The sequence below is a fragment of the Amblyraja radiata genome, chromosome 17 (genome assembly GCF_010909765.2).
Source record: "Amblyraja radiata isolate CabotCenter1 chromosome 17, sAmbRad1.1.pri, whole genome shotgun sequence".
NCBI lineage: Eukaryota > Metazoa > Chordata > Chondrichthyes > Rajiformes > Rajidae > Amblyraja > Amblyraja radiata.
This window is the reverse complement of record NC_045972.1, coordinates 48,435,780-48,451,729: the sequence shown is the minus strand read 5'-3', so window position 1 is coordinate 48,451,729 and position 15,950 is coordinate 48,435,780. Positions and strand designations below refer to the sequence as shown.

The following is a 15,950-nucleotide window of genomic DNA, read 5'->3' as shown; positions in this document are numbered from 1 at the left end:
CATTGTTTGGCACAAACCTTTAGGAAATAAATAATTCAATAAATAAATTCACGAGATCAGAATTGGCTTGGAAAGAGTCCGAGGGTGTTAGTGGACGATTGTTATTCAGATTGGTGGCAAGTAGCCACAGGTATGCTACAAAATTCTGTGCAGCGTCCACTGTGGTTTGTGATCCAATGACCTGTCGTTAATGTCACAGTCAAAGTGTCATAGTCATTCAGCACGGAAACAGGCCCTTCGGCCCACTTGTCCATGTCAACCAATATGCCCCATCTCCATGTCCCACCTGCCTGCGTTTGGCCCATATCCCTCTACACCTTTCCTGTCCATGTACCTGTCCAAATGTCTATTAAACATGTTGAAAGGATCTAGTGGACCAGTGTGCCAAGGAATGGCCGATGGAATTTAATTCTGATCAATGCGAGGTGATGCATTTTGATAAGTCAAATTAGGGCAGGCCATACCTTGCACAGCAAATATACCTGGAGTACAGGTAGAGTACCTGCATGAGGCAACGCACATAGTCACAGTGGTAAAGAAGGTATTTGCCACACGTCTTCATGGGTGTTGTACATTAGGCTACAGTTGTACAAGATGTTGGTGAGGCCATTGAAGTGTGTGTAATTTCTAGTTGCCTAGATATAGGAAGGATGTTAATATGGTGGAAAGGAGACAAAAAAATATTCATGAGGATGACGGATGATCTTATAGAGGTGGATAAAATCATGAGGACAATAAATAGAGTAAATCTCCAAGTTTGCGGATGACACGAAGCTGGGGGGCAGTGTTAGCTGTGAGGAGGATGCTCGGAGGCTGCAAGGTGACTTGGATAGGCTGGGTGAGTGGGCAAATGCATGGCAGATGCAGTATAATGTGGATAAATGTGAGGTTATCCACTTTGGTGGCAAAAACAGGAAAGTAGACTATTATCTGAATGGTGGCCGATTAGGAAAAGGGGAGATGTAACGAGACCTGGGTGTCATGGTACACCAGTCATTAAAAGTAGGCATGCAGGTGCAGCAGGCAGTGAAGAAGGCGAATGGTATGTTAGCATTCATAGCAAAAGCATTTGAGTATAGGAGCAGGGAGGTTCTACTGCAGTTGTACAGGGTCTTGGTGAGACCACACCTGGAGTATTGCGTACAGTTTTGGTCTCCTAATCTGAGGAAAGACATTCTTGCCATAGAGGGAGTACAGAGAAGGTTCACCAGACTGATTCCTGGGATGTCAGGACTTTCATATGAAGAAAGACTGGATAGACTTGGTTTGTACTCGCTAGAATTTAGAAGATTGAGGGGGAATCTTATAGAAATGTACAACATTCTTAAGGGGTTGGACAAGCTAGATGCAGGAAGATTGTTCCCGATGTTGGGGAAGTCCAGAACAAGGGGTCACAGTTTAAGGATAAGGGGGAAATCTTTTAGGACCGAGATGAGGAAAACATTTTTCACACAGAGAGTGGTGAATCTCTGGAATTCTCTGCCACAGAAAGTAGTTGAGGCCAGTTCATTGGCTATATTTAAGAGGGAGTTAGATGTGACCCTTGTGGCTAAAGGGATCAGGGGGTATGGAGAGAAGGCAGGTACGGGATACTGAGTTGGATGATCAGCCATGATCATATTGAATGGCGGTGCAGGCTCGAAGGGCCGAATGGCCTACTCCTGCACCTATTTTCTATGTTTCTAAATGCACAGAGTATTTTACCCTAAGTAAGGGAATGAAGAACCAGAGGACATAGGTTTACGGTGAGGGGGGGGGGAAATTTTTGAATTGAATAAATTTTGTTAGCCACGTATGTATACATACAAGGAATTTGCCTTGGTGCTTGGTTGGGTGGTGGGTGTATGGAACGAGCTGCCAGAGGAGGTAGTTGAGGCAGGGACTATCACATTCAAAAGACATTTAGATAGGTACATGGATAGTGCAAGTTTACAGGGATATGTGCCAAGCGCGGGCATGTGGGCCGAAGGGCCTGTCTCCGTGACGGGCGGCCGCCAGGGGGCGGTGCAGGACCTGCTGGGCGGTGCGCGAGCCGCTAGGGGGCGGTGCAGTGAGGCGGCGGGGCCGCTAGGGGGCAGTGCGGGTGCGGTGAGGCGGCGGGGCCACTAGGGGGCGGTGCGGGTGCGGTGAGGCGGCGGGGCCACTAGGGGGCGGTGCGGGTGCGGGTGCGGTGAGGCGGCGGGGCCACTAGGGGGCGGTGCGGGTGCGGTGAGGCGGCGGGGCCACTAGGGGGCGGTGCGGGTGCGGGTGCGGTGAGGCGGCGGGGCCACTAGGGGGCGGTGCGGGTGCGGTGAGGCGGCGGGGCCACTAGGGGGCGGGTGCGGTGAGGCGGCGGGGCCACTAGGGGGCGGTGCGGGTGCGGTGAGGCGGCGGGGCCGCTAGGGGGCGGTGCGGGTGCGGTGAGGCGGCGGGGCCGCTAGGGGGCGGTGCGGGTGCGGTGAGGCGGCGGGGCCACTAGGGGGCGGTGCGGTGAGGAGGCGGGTGCGGTGAGGCGGCGGGGCCACTAGGGGGCGGTGCGGGTGCGGTGAGGAGGAGGAGGACGGTGATGATGGAGGACGCCGAGTTGGAGACGATCCGGCGGCAGAGATTGGCGGAGCTACGGGCTCAGCGCGGGGTGAGGGCGGCGGTGGCGGCGCGTTGCCGGGCTGCGGGTCGTGGCGGGCGGGGCCCGGGTATAGGAGGGAGGGCGAGGGAGAGGGGGGGCGGCGGCCGTTCACGGGGCCCATGAGCCGAGGCCCGGAGAAGCAGCACCGTGAACGGTCGCCGAGCGGAAGCTGAAATACGGCGGGACCGGGGTTGGGGATGTTGGGGTCACATAGACACATAGACACATGGACAATAGGTGCAGGAGGAGGCCATTCGGCCCTTCGAGCCAGCACCACCATTCATTGTGATCATGGCTGAACGTCCCCAATCAATAATCCGTGCCTGCCTTCTCCCCATATCCCTTGACTCCACTAGCCCCTAGAGCTCTATCTAACTCTCTCTTAAATCCATCCAGTGATTTGGCCTCCACTGCCGTCTGTGGCAGGGAATTCCACAAATTTACAACTCTCTGGGTGAAAACTTTTTTTCTCACCTCAGTCTTAAATGACCTCCCCTTTATTCTAAGACTGTGGCCCCTGGTTCTGGACTCACCCAACATTGGGAACATTTTTCCTGCATCTAGCTTGTCCAGTCCTTTTATAATGTTATATGTTTCTATAAGATCACCCCCTCATCCTTCTAAACTCCAGTGAATACAAGCCTAGTCTTTTCAATCTTTCCTCATATGACAGTCCTGCCATCCCAGGGATCAATCTCGTGAACCTACGATGCACTGCCTCAATCACAAGGATGTCCTTCCTCAAATTAGGAGACCAAAGCTGTACACAATACTCCAGATGTGGTCTCACCAGAGCCCTATACAACTGCAGAAGTACCTCTCTATTCCTAAACTGAAATCCTCTTGCTATGAAGGCCAGCATTCCATTAGCTATCTTCACTGCCTGCTGTACCTGCACGCCAACTTTCAGTGTACCGGTGTATAAGGGCACCCAGGTCTCGCTGTACCTCCCCCTTACCTAACCTAACCCCATTGAGATAATAATCTGCCCCCTTGTTTTTGCCACCAAAGTGGATAACCTCACATTTATCTATATTATACTGCATCTGCCACGCATCTGCCCACTCACTCAACCTGTCCAGGTCACCCTGCAACCTCAACATCCTCTTCACAGTTCACACTGCCACCCAGCTTTGTGTCATCCGCAAACTTGCTAGTGTTGCTCATAATTCCCTCTTCCAAATCATTAATATATATAGTAAACAGTTGCGGCCCCAACACCGAGCCTTGCGGCACTCCACTCACCACTGCCTGCCATTCTGAAAAGGACTCGTTCACTCCTACTCTTTGCTTCCTGTCTGCCAACCAATTTTCTATCCATGTCAACACCCTACCCCCAATACCATGTACTCTAATTTTAGTCACCAGTCTCCCCTGCAGGACCTTATCAAAGGCTTTCTGAAAGTCTAGACACACTACATCCACTGGCTCCCCTTCATCCATTTTACTTGTCACATCCTCAAAAAATTCCAGATGATTAGTCAAGCATGATTTCCCTTTCATAAATCCATGTTGACTTGGACTAGTCCTTTTACTGCTATCCAAATGCCCCATTATTGCCTCTTTAATAATTGACTCCAGCATCTTTCCCACCACCGAAGTCAGGCTAACTGGTCTGTAATTCCCCGTTTTCTCTCTCGCTCCTTTCTTGAAAAGTGGGATAACGTTAGCTATCCTCCATTCCACAGGAACTGATCCTGAACGGTGAGGCGGCAGGGCCGCTAGGGGGATATTGAACATTGGAAAATAATCACCAATGCGTCCACTATTTCTAGAGCCACCTCCCTGAGGACCCTGGGATGCAGACCATCAGGCCCCAGGGATTTATCATACTTCAGTCCCATTAGCCTACCCAATACTTGGGGGGGTACACAAAAAAGCTGGAGAAACTCAGCGGGTGCAGCAGCATCTATGGAGCGAAGGAAATAGGCAACTTTGCCTATTTCCTTCGCTCCAAAGATGCTGCTGCACCCGCTGAGTTTCTCCATCTTTTTTGTGTACCTTCGATTTTCCAGCATCTGCAGTTCCTTCTTAAACAATACTTGGGGGGGTTGGGGGGGGGGGGGGCAGGGTCGGTCTCCACGCTTTAGGAGGTCGATGTTTAACACGAAGGTGAGTCGGTGCCCAGCAACATCCGTGTGGACTGGATGGTCAAACGTGAATAAATCCGCATTTGTTTTTGCTCGTACACAACTAAAGCAGTTGTGGAAGATGTACATTCACTGGAAAGTCACCTCCTGTGTGGAGTGTTTAAGAAGGAACTGCAGATGCTGGAAAATTGAAGGTAGACAAAAATGCTGGAGAAACTCAGCGGGTGAGGCAGCATCTATGGAGCGAAGGAAATAGGCGACGTTTCGGGCCAAAACCCTTCTTCAAACTGATGTGATGGGGGGGGCGTAAAGAAAGGAGTGCTTTGGTTTATCTGAAGATGGGTGTCAACCTGAAACATACCCCATTCCTTCTCTCCAGAGATGCTGTCTGGATAGGACAGGTTTGGAGGGGTACGGACCAAATGTGGGCAGGTGGTAGCTGGGATTGGTCGTTGACCTTATAGATTAAGAACAAGCTATTTTTACAGAGAAAAGGCTGCACAGATTATTTCACTGACAGTTTCCAGTTCTTTCATTATGTAAGTCAGCTACTGACAGAGGTCAAGTTTATATGTGATGCATCAATTGTACATTGTGTAAAATATCATTGTGCATTTATACGAGATGCTTCAATCTGTCATATTTGCATGATACACAATTTGCAGAGTTGTCAGCTGACTGGGTTTTTTAAAGAACCATGATTTGTTTAAGGGAACTTTCTAACGTTATTAATATTAATTATTTAATTCAGGATGCAGCAGATGATCAGCAACAACAACAAGAATCAAAGCAACGGTAAGAACACCAGTTGCTGAAAAATATCTTTATAATGACATTATTTACATTAGGCTGTGCTATACTTTGTCATTTTCCAACTGGTTGTATCTAGGTGTCTGTTGGTGGCAGATGGAGGATTATAAATTCACATCAGAGTTTATCATAGATGATTACATATTGAGAATGTTCTGACTTTAAGGCCTTATTTTAATTCTGGTATTGAAATGTTGCTGTTCCCTTCTAAGTAATCCAGTGTTTTTTTTTAATGTTCATTTTGTACAGAACCAATGCAATCCTTTATTCATACCTCCTTATTATGAACACATTTTGATTGCAGGGAGACAGAAATGAGGAACACTATCCTTGCTCAAGTCTTGGATCAGTCTGCTAGAGCCAGATGTAAGTAACTGGAAACACGACTTTAAAATGTAAATGTAATTATGTTAAGAGTATCAAGTGGATTGTGCCATAAGTCAGTTTTAAAGATCATAGCAAAAGGATTTGAGTATAGGAGCAGGGAGGTTCTACTGCAGTTGTACAGGATCTTGGTGAGACCACACCTGGAGTATTGTATACAGTTTTGGTCTCCTAATCTGAGGAAAGACATTCTTGCCATAGAGGGAGTACAGAGAAGGTTCACCAGACTGTTTCCTGGGATGTCAAGACTTTCATATGAAGAAAGACTGGATAGACTCGGCTTGTACTCGCTAGAATTTAGAAGATTGAGGGGGGATCTTATAGAAACTCACAAAATTCGTAAGTGGCTGGACAGGCTAGATGCAGGAAGATTGTTCCCGATGTTGGGGAAGTCCAGAACAAGGCGTCACAGTTTAAGGATAAGGGGGAAGTCTTTTAGGACCGAGATGAGAAAAAAAATTTCACACAGAGAATGGTGAATCTGTGGAATTCTCTGCCACAGAAGGTAGTTGAGGCCAGTTCATTGGCTATATTTAAGAGGGAGTTAGATGTGGCCCTTGTGGCTAAAGGGATCAGGGGGTATGGAGAGAAGGCAGGTACAGGATACCGAGTTGGATGATCAGCCATGATCATATTGAATGGCGGTGCTGGCTCGAAGGGCCGAATGGCCTACTCCTGCACCTATTTTCTACGTTTCTATTTTACCGTTCAAATATAATCAGTGTTATATTGATCAAAGTCAGCTTGAAGCAGAAAGACCAATTTGGAGCAGATTGTACTGGTCAGCGGTCTCTCCATGCCAAGAATGCTTTCCTCGGCAACTCGATGGGTGTGATTCGAATCACACCACAGCTTCCTGTAGCACCACCATCTTGCCCCTGACAATACTGGCAACATCCCACCAAACACCCTTGGGAGGTAGAACTAGTATGCTGAATGTTTAATAGATTTATGATTGATCTGATCTGATTAATTGGTTGATTAATCTGACATTTAGAGATATTGTAAAAAATATTCAAAGCAAATCAAATAATAATGGATCATTTTGAAAATATTATAAAATTCCTAAAACACATACCATTAAAGGAAATGGACATAACATTAAAAAAAATTCTGTGTGTTTCATATCCACAACCCTGCAATCCTAATAAAATTAATGGAGTTTTGAATCCACCGCACACAATCTGAAAGGCAAGGACCTGAGTAACAATCACAGTTGTAAATGTACTTTATTAGTGTGTTATTCCTGTAGCATTGGCACAGAACAGGGTTCATTCTTTGTGACTTGTTCTGATTTTACTGTCTTCCTATCTTGCTTTGCTTTTTGTATCTGTATTTCAGTTATGTGAGTGTTGCTGACCCTAACTAATTGCCTTTGAGGAGATGGGAATGAGTCTTGAGCTGCTGAAGTTCTTCCAGTGAAGGTTCTAGCCATTGAAGGCTGGCATCCTAGATGGATCTGAACAGTTATGAGCCTGGTTGTTTTGTTCACATTGTGGGTCTCACCATTGTTGAGGATGGGGTGTTTAAACCACCACCTCCTGTTAGCCCATTGTGTGACCAGCACCATTCCAAGCTCGACACAGTAGTGCTGCCGGCTTTGACCTGATCCATCACTTGTGGAATTGTGTGGCTGGTCTTTCAGACATTATTTTTGCTACTTGCTCTGCGTGTGGTGAAGCTTCAGTGGGGTGGGCCCTAATGTTTTGGGTCTGCCTGGCGAGACCTGTTTTATATGTATATTCATGCTCATCCACTCAAGCTGTCACAGAACCTTTCTAACATTTACTTTCTTTTCCTACTCATTAACATTCGGCTTGTACTCGCTAGAATTTAGAAGATTGAGGGAGGTTCTTATAGAAACTTACAAAATTCTTAAGGGGTTGGACAGGCTAGATGCAGGAAGATTGTTCCCGATGTTGGGGAAGTCCAGAACACGGGGTTTTCTATGTTTCTATGTTAACATCTCCCTTCAACCCATATGTAAAATGTTCCTAATTTACTTCAGTCTTCCAGCTGATAGAAACATAGAAAATAGGTGCAGGAGTAGGCCATTCGGCCCTTCGAGCCTGCACCGCCATTCAATATGATCATGGCTGAACATCCAACTCAGTATCCTGTATCTGCCTTCTCTCCATACCCCCTGATCCCTTTAGCCACAGGGGCACATCTAACTCCCTGTTAAATAGAGCCAATGAACTGGCCTCAACTACCTTCTGTGGCAGAGAGTTCCAGAGATTCACCATTCTCTGTGTGAAAAATGTTTTTCTCATCTCGGTCCTAAAGGAATTCCCCCTTATCCTTAAACTGTGACCCCCTGTCCTGGACTTCCCCAACATCGGGAACATCTGATACTTCATATCTCTGTTCATCATTGCACAGATCATGCTCTGTGCCCATGTAAACGTCACTATCAGTCTTAGCCGGGTGAGTGATACAGGCTGATAATCACTATCAGACTGAGCTCAGCAGTGTTACAAGCTCTGACATTCCTCGGCCACAGTTGCCAACTACTCTGCGGCCATCCCAGAGACATCAGGTTTCTATTCTGACATTAAATGTTTCTCCAATTAACTTCCTTGCAACCCAGCCTTTAAATGACAACTATTTTAAACCTGCTTTCTCAACTATGTCCTAGGGATTCATTTCTGGCTGCATGTTATCCGCCTCCAATTCTAGATGATGTGGGGAATGGGGAGGCTGTCTTAGCACCTGCATGATTACACCTGTCTGTGACAGTTGGCCAAGCAGGTTGTGGTTTACCAGATTTTAATTATTTGGGGGAGAAGAAGAATGCATATATTTAGAGAAGGCCCCAATGTTTATTTTCTTGCTAATGTTGTTGTAATCTTATCACCTTTATCTCTTGGCGACTACAATATCACGTTTACAAATTAGATGCCATGAGACAAATAATTAGTTATTTGATTCACGCTGGTAAAGGTTGAAGTGGTTTTTATGCATTTGCTGACAACCATATGGTGTGTGCACTGCCAGAATTGAAAAGACCAGTTTACATTAAAAAATAAATTTCACATCACTATATCTACAAGAATAAACAGCTACAGGTTGTGTGAATAATTTGTGAGACTTACCCAATTAATTGCCACTTCCTGCAGTCTAAACACAACTGTTTAAAGACACGTTCATTCCTATCTTAACTTTGAGGTTCAGACTGTTTGATGGATGATACTTTGGACATTTTTCAACCAGTTTTCTACTTCTCGTAACAAACAGCTATAAATATAACATTTCCGAAAAATTCATCCACCGTGAAATAGTGATTAGAAATATTAAAAATAGCATTAAGTTTAACTTTTAATCTCAGAAAGTGCTCAGGTAGTTTGCAAAATGATTCAAATTGTCTGTGAAAATATTCTTTTAAGTGCAATTTCATTTTTTTTTCTCCCCCAGTAAGTAACTTGGCTCTCGTAAAGCCTGAAAAAGCCAAGTCGGTGGAGAATTACTTGATACAGATGGCAAAGATTGGGCAGCTTGGTGGAAAGGTAAGACAGTCAATCTAAATATAACTCCAGTTCCTTTTGAAGTTGAATTATGGGTCAGAAATGCTAAGAGGATGCAGGATGACTTGGACAGGTTGGGCGAGTGGGCAGATGCATGGCAAATGCAGTTCAATATGGATAAATGTGAGGTTATCCACCTGGGTGGCAAAAACAGGAAGGCAGATTATTATCTGAATGGTGTGAAGTTGGGAAAAGGGGAAGTACAACGAGATCTGGGCGTCCTTGTTCATCAGTACAGCAGGCAGTGAAGAAAGCTAATGGCATGTTGGTCTTCATAACAAGAGGAGTTGAGTAGAGGAGCAAAGTTGTACAGGGCCCCTGTGAGACCACACCTGGAGTATTGTGTGCAGTTTTGGTCTCCAAATTCAAGGAAGGACATTCTTGTTATTGAGGGAGTGCAGCATAGGTTCACAAGATTAATTCCCGGGATGGCAGGACTGTCATATGTTGATGGAATAGAGCGGCTGGGCTTGTATACTCTGGAATTTAGGATGAGAGGGGATCTTATTGAAACATATAAGATTATTAAGGGATTGGACACGCTAGAGGCAGGAAGCATGTTCCTGATGTTGGGGGAGTCCTGAAACAGTGGCCACAGTTTAAGTAGGTCATTTAGAACGGAGATGAGAAAAAACTTTCTCACCCAGAGAGTTGTGAATCTGTGGAATTCTCTGCCTCAGAAGGCAGTGGAGGCAAATTCTCTGGATGCTTTTGAGATAGTTAGATGGAGCTCTTAAAAATAGCGGAGTCGGGATTTGGGGAGAAGGCAGGAACAAGGTACTGATTGGGGATGATCTGTCATAATCACAGTGAATGGTGGTGCAGGCTCGAAGGGCCGAATGGCCTACTCCTGCACCTATTGTGTATTCTCTATTGAAATGTTTTAATGTCCTCAGTTGTTGGGAAAAAAATGTAAGAGAATGTTTTTCTAGCTCACTGGTTTAATTGTAATGGTTTGGGTGTTATACCATGTTATTTTGTGAGTATGATCGTTTCCTCCTTGTGGTCCTCTCACATGTGGTAGGGTGCAGTCTACAGGTCCTCCCAGTTACATTTATTCCGATGTCCAGAAATCTATCATTCTACAGTAACCACACCTCGACATGTTGTGACGACTGGTGTTGTCGAAGGCCAGTTAACATGAACATGTATTTAGCATCTTTCCCAGGCTTGTTACCATGCTCAACGTATCGACCCATGTTACATTATTTAGGGGTGCACAAGTATCAATAGCGTGCCAAGTTCCGAAACAACGGGGCCGCAGCTCAGAGACCCGGGTTCGATCCTGACTCTGGGTGCTGTCTGTACGTTCTTCCTGTGACCTGCGTGGGTTTTCTCTGGGAGTTCCGGTTTCCTCCCACGCTCTGCAGACATACAGGTTTGTAGGCTAATTGGCTTGGTAAAATTGTAAATTGTCCCTGGTGTTGGGAAGGATGCAGGGGGATCGCTAGTCGACATGGACTCGGTGGACCGAAGGGCCTGGTTCCATACTGCAATCTAAACTGAACTAAACAACTGCCTGAAGTGGCCTCTGTTGAAACTGACAGCCTGTGTTCTTAATGGTCTCTGATTGTGTAGGAAGGAACTGCAGATGCAGGTTCATACTGAAGATCGACATAAAATGCTGGAGTAACTCTGGGTCAGACAGCATGTCTGGAGCAAAGGAATAGGTGACGTTTCGGGTTGAGACTTCTTCAGACCAACCTTTTGTGCCGATCAGTGGGCACTGATTACTGTGGGGAGGTTGCCACAGAGGGGACGATAATATTTATAGGAGCTGAATTGTATATCGAGAGGTTCATAAGTCAGGGCAAGCCTACACACTCATAAATATGGCCTAATCAATAGACAATAGACGCAGGAGTAGGCCATTCGGCCCTTCGAGCCAGCACCGCCATTCAATGTGATCATGGCTGATCATCCCCAATCATTACCCCATTCCTGCCTTCTCCCCATATCTCCTGACTCCGCTATTTTTAAGAGCCCTATCTAGCTCTCTCTTGAAAGCATCCAGAGAACCTGTCTCCACCACCCTCTGAGGCAGAGAATTCCACAGACTCACCACTCTCTGTGAGAAAGTGTTTCCTCGTCTCTGTTCTAAATGGCTTACTCCTTATACTTAAACTGTGGCCCCTGGTTCTGGACTCCCCCAACATCGGGAACATGTTTCCTGCCTCTAACATGTCCAACCCCTTAACAATCTTATATGTTTCAATGAGATATCCTCTCATCCTTCTAAACTCCAGAGTGTACAAGCCCAGCTGCTCCATTCTCTCAGCATATGACAGTCCCGCCATCCTGGGAATTAACCTGGTGAACCTACGCTGCACTCCCTCAATAGCAAGAATGTCCTTTCTCAAATTAGGGGATCATAACTGCACACAATACTCCAGCTGTGGTCTCACTAGGGCCCTGTACAACTGCAGAAGGACCTCTTTGCTCCTATATTCGATTCCTCTTGTTATAAAGGCCAACATGCCATTCGATTTCTTCACTGCCTGCTGTACATACATGCTTACTTTCATAGACTGATGTACAAGGACCCCCAGATCCCGTTGTACTCCCCTTTTCCCAACTTGACGCCATTTAGATAGTAATCTGCCTTCCTGTTTTTGCTACCAAAGTGGATAACCTCACATTTATCCGCATTAAACTTCATCTGCCATGCATCTGCCCACTCCCCCAACATGTCCAAGTCACCCTGCATTCTCATAGCATCCTCCTCACAGTTTACACTGCCACCCAGCTTTGTGTCATTTGCTAATGTTACTTTGAATCCCTTCATCTAAATCATTGATGTATATTGTAAATAGCTGTGGTCCCAGCACCGACCCGTTAATCCCTACTCTTTGTTTCCAGCCTGCCAACCAATTCTCTATCCATGTCAGCATTATACCCCCAATACCATGTGCCCTAATTTTGCCCACTAATCTCCTATGTGGGACCTTATCAAATGCAAGGGATAAGAATTATAACTTGACAATTAATTAACTAATTCTCAGTGCAGCCTTGAGATGACTTAATTCAGAATGTTTTAGTGGTGGAAAAGTAACCTAGAAATACTTTAAAAAGTTGAATCTTTAAGTAACAAAATCCACAGCGAGGTTGTATCGGTTGCATGGGCCTCATTTCACAACTGGCATTTGACCAAAAATAACTAGTTTTCCATGCTAGTCCTAGAAAGAATGAGATGTAAGGAAGGCTATAAAAGGGGAATGGAGAAGAATTAACACTTGGTTGAAATATTTTTCAGTGTTTTGAATTTTAAGTTGGTAAGACCAATTGATGCTTTTTAAAGTGTACTGCTTTCGTTTTTTTAAATAACTGCAAATACAGAAATGAACTCGACCCCGGTACAAATCTCAAACCTCATCTATATTTTTATTATTTTTAGATTACTGAATCAGGATTGATTGAAATCCTTGAGAAAGTCAACCAACAGCTGGGAAAGCGAACAATGGTCAAGGTATGTGCATATGTGCAACAATCCAATGATTCATTTCCAAAGTGACAAAAGTCTTGCTGCTTTTCTGGCAGCCCGACAATTTCACCACAACAAAACTATGCATCTGTAGATAAAATACATCCTTTAAAATAGAAATGGTGAGATTGTAAAACGTGTTAAGCTTTTACAACATAGACATAAAAGTCAGGTACAATCATAGACAAAAAAACAGACATGGCACGGGTGGGATCTACAGTATTTGATATTACAAATTCATTTGGTTATATGTTCATCGCTCGGTGTCGTTATGAATACAACTACATTTATTAGAAAAAGATGCTCCAATCAGCCTGAAGATGAATGTGTCCTGAATTATGTCTACATGTCTCTACGAACTTCAAGTATTGATTAATTAGGGAAATCAAAGTGGAAGGATTCATGATGTTTTTTTGTAAATCTGATGCAACATTTTAAATGAGTTTTCTCCTGGGTGTTTTTAAACCCAATCCCCTGCGACCAAGGCTATAATTCAGTGTTTAACAAGTAATTTGGTCTCCACTTTAAGACCACTGCGAGTGGTGCCAACAAAGAAAATAGTTTGATTCAGATTAATAGCTGGAGTCATTCTGTAGGATATATAGGGCTATCTCAAATCTTGGAGTTATAAATTTGTTTTTCTTGCTGATAGTCAGACTTTGAAGATCAGCTTGGCAGGAAAATAGAAATAAAAACTTGGTATTGAAATTGCATGATTTGAACCGAACAGTAACAGTATGTATACTCGGCAAAATGTTTAGCAAAGCTTACTTTCATATCTTGTATATTTCAGTTTAACAGAAGAAAAGTAATGGATTCTGATGAAGAGGACGATTACTGAATTCTGAATGTGAGCCTAAAATATCAGTTGGAACTCGAGCACTGTACTGACAGAGAATGGACCGATTAGTGTTCTCCCCTGGTTTGCTGGAAGAATTATTTTATAGTTTGTATCGGTTGACAATGTGGTTCCTAATGCAGTTTATAATGCATGAAACAAACCTCTTGGTTAGTTGTGGAGATGTATTTCAAGATGGAAATTTTGAAAAGACTTGGAGAACTCAAACAATTTAAATTAAACTGCAATATTGTGGACTATGAGCAAGTTGTAAGATGTGGCTATTTATATAAACAGTGGTTTATGAATGACCGTGCATACCTGCTCAATGGGTTCTATGTACGCGTTCTATGCGGAACAGTGGCAGCAGAAAACACAACTTTGTCCATTGGCCATGGTGTGCATCTTGCTGTGAATGAATGATTAACCATTTCTGATTGGAGTTTATAATGTGCCTGATAATTGTAATTTCAATTTAAAGAAATATTGCTTTGCCAGTAATAAATTTGAACTTCATTAGATACATCATGTTCTCGCAGTACCATACAAATCCTTTCCACCCTTCAGCTGTCCCTCGTTACTTTTCATGTCGCAAACAATGGCATTCACATTTTACAAGATAACCTCAGATAGAATCATCCCCAATGCACATGAACATAATAGACAGGAGGAGGCATCAGAACCCGATTCTTGAGCAGGTTGTCCACAAGCACGAAAGGATTAGAGTGGTTTAACTTACACTCTCTGTTGTAAGGGGACTGAAGTCTTCATACACTGTGAAGAAACAGTGAAAGCAAGGTGGGGGAAATGTTAAAGCAGGGACATGGCAGAGGTACCTGATGCCTGAAGGTACAGATGCTGCTGATGGCGACACAGAAGAGACAGTGGAAATGGTCAGAAAAAGGAGAGTGCGGGAGAAATCGGTGTTAGGAGGACAGTGACAGACAGCATCTGCACAAGCAAATGGACAGAACGTTTCTGAAGAATGGTCCTAACTGAAAACTTCAGAGAGAACTAGTCCTCCATCACGTTGAACCCGACAACAATGTGAAATCTGGCACTTGGCAAAATATAGGTTAATAAAGCCTGATCATGTGACTAGCTCAAAATTAATTGGGGATGATTAGTGCATTTGATATTCGGTACAACAAACTGCTTTTTGAAAGTAAGTTTATAGATGTTAGAAGCAATAGAAAGCAAAACAAGTTAATTATTATTTCATTTGTTCTGGAGAGACTACTGATCTGCAATATTAGCTCCTTGGGCAATAAGTATTCAATTTGACATTATTCTAAAGTGTGCACATACAATGGTAGTAAAATTAAGTTAGGACAGTAGCAAGCTTTGAGACAGCATTAGTTTGATGAAATGGAAAGGCAAAAAGCAAAAGCAGTTTCATGTAGCGAAAATGCTGCACGTGTGTGAAAGGAAGGTGGACAACCCTTTAGTTTATTACTTCCCACTGTTACCAAATGCTCCAAGTGCCCCAAACCAAACATGCTCACCCAATGTATCCATTCTGCTTGGAGCTGGAATGTCATTTTGAGCATGGCTAAGTTCAGGGTCTATTTCTCATCAAGTTCTGCAGATATCCATCTAAATCCTTGATCATAGCTAATTAGGCAATTATTATAATTTATCATTATTTTTGTTTGCCATCTGCAAGGTTGTAACAATGAATTCAAATGGGAATTTTAGTCCAAATTCGTTATTTGATAGTTACCAAGTTATATCAGGATTTGCCTAAACACCTCGCATAGAACACCATATAAAGCTTTAATCTTTTAAAACAATGCTTTTCCTTACTCATTCATTATAACTGGAACATCACTATTGACCCCTGCTCAGTTAAAACCATTTTTTAAAAATCATAGCAGTTATATACAACAGTAAGAATGTGAACAAGTATCTCATTACAATTTTAAATGGCATCTTTAGATACCCCGATATCAGATGTGCAGATAACATGCAATCTCATAACACGGCTGGAAGTGTGTGCGCGTGTGTGTGCGTGGTGTGTCACAAGAGTATTTATGATAACGTGATTATTAGCAATTTAACACCAGGTAAAATGTCAAAACAATCGTGTCTTCAGAGAAGCAACCTGAATTCATGACGTTAGAGTTGATCAATAAATTCGACTCTACTTTCAATCAACTGATTAGACTCTAATAGATTTCATCATCTATCCTTAGAGCCTCACCAGTAGGAGGGGACA

At 44.0% G+C, this 15,950-nt stretch overlaps 1 protein-coding gene across 1 annotated transcript; it reads left to right on the top strand.

The window, feature by feature from the left end:
* The first annotated feature begins 2,483 nt into the window (after positions 1-2,483).
* Positions 2,484-13,999, top strand: pdcd5 (programmed cell death 5). Its single transcript, XM_033036441.1, has 6 exons — positions 2,484-2,614; positions 5,447-5,490; positions 5,810-5,871; positions 9,304-9,395; positions 12,808-12,879; positions 13,688-13,999. The coding sequence occupies exons 1-6, from the start codon at positions 2,546-2,548 to the stop codon at positions 13,733-13,735; spliced, it is 387 nt and encodes a 128-aa protein (XP_032892332.1). The 5' UTR covers positions 2,484-2,545; the 3' UTR covers positions 13,736-13,999.
* The last annotated feature ends 1,951 nt before the right edge of the window (positions 14,000-15,950 follow it).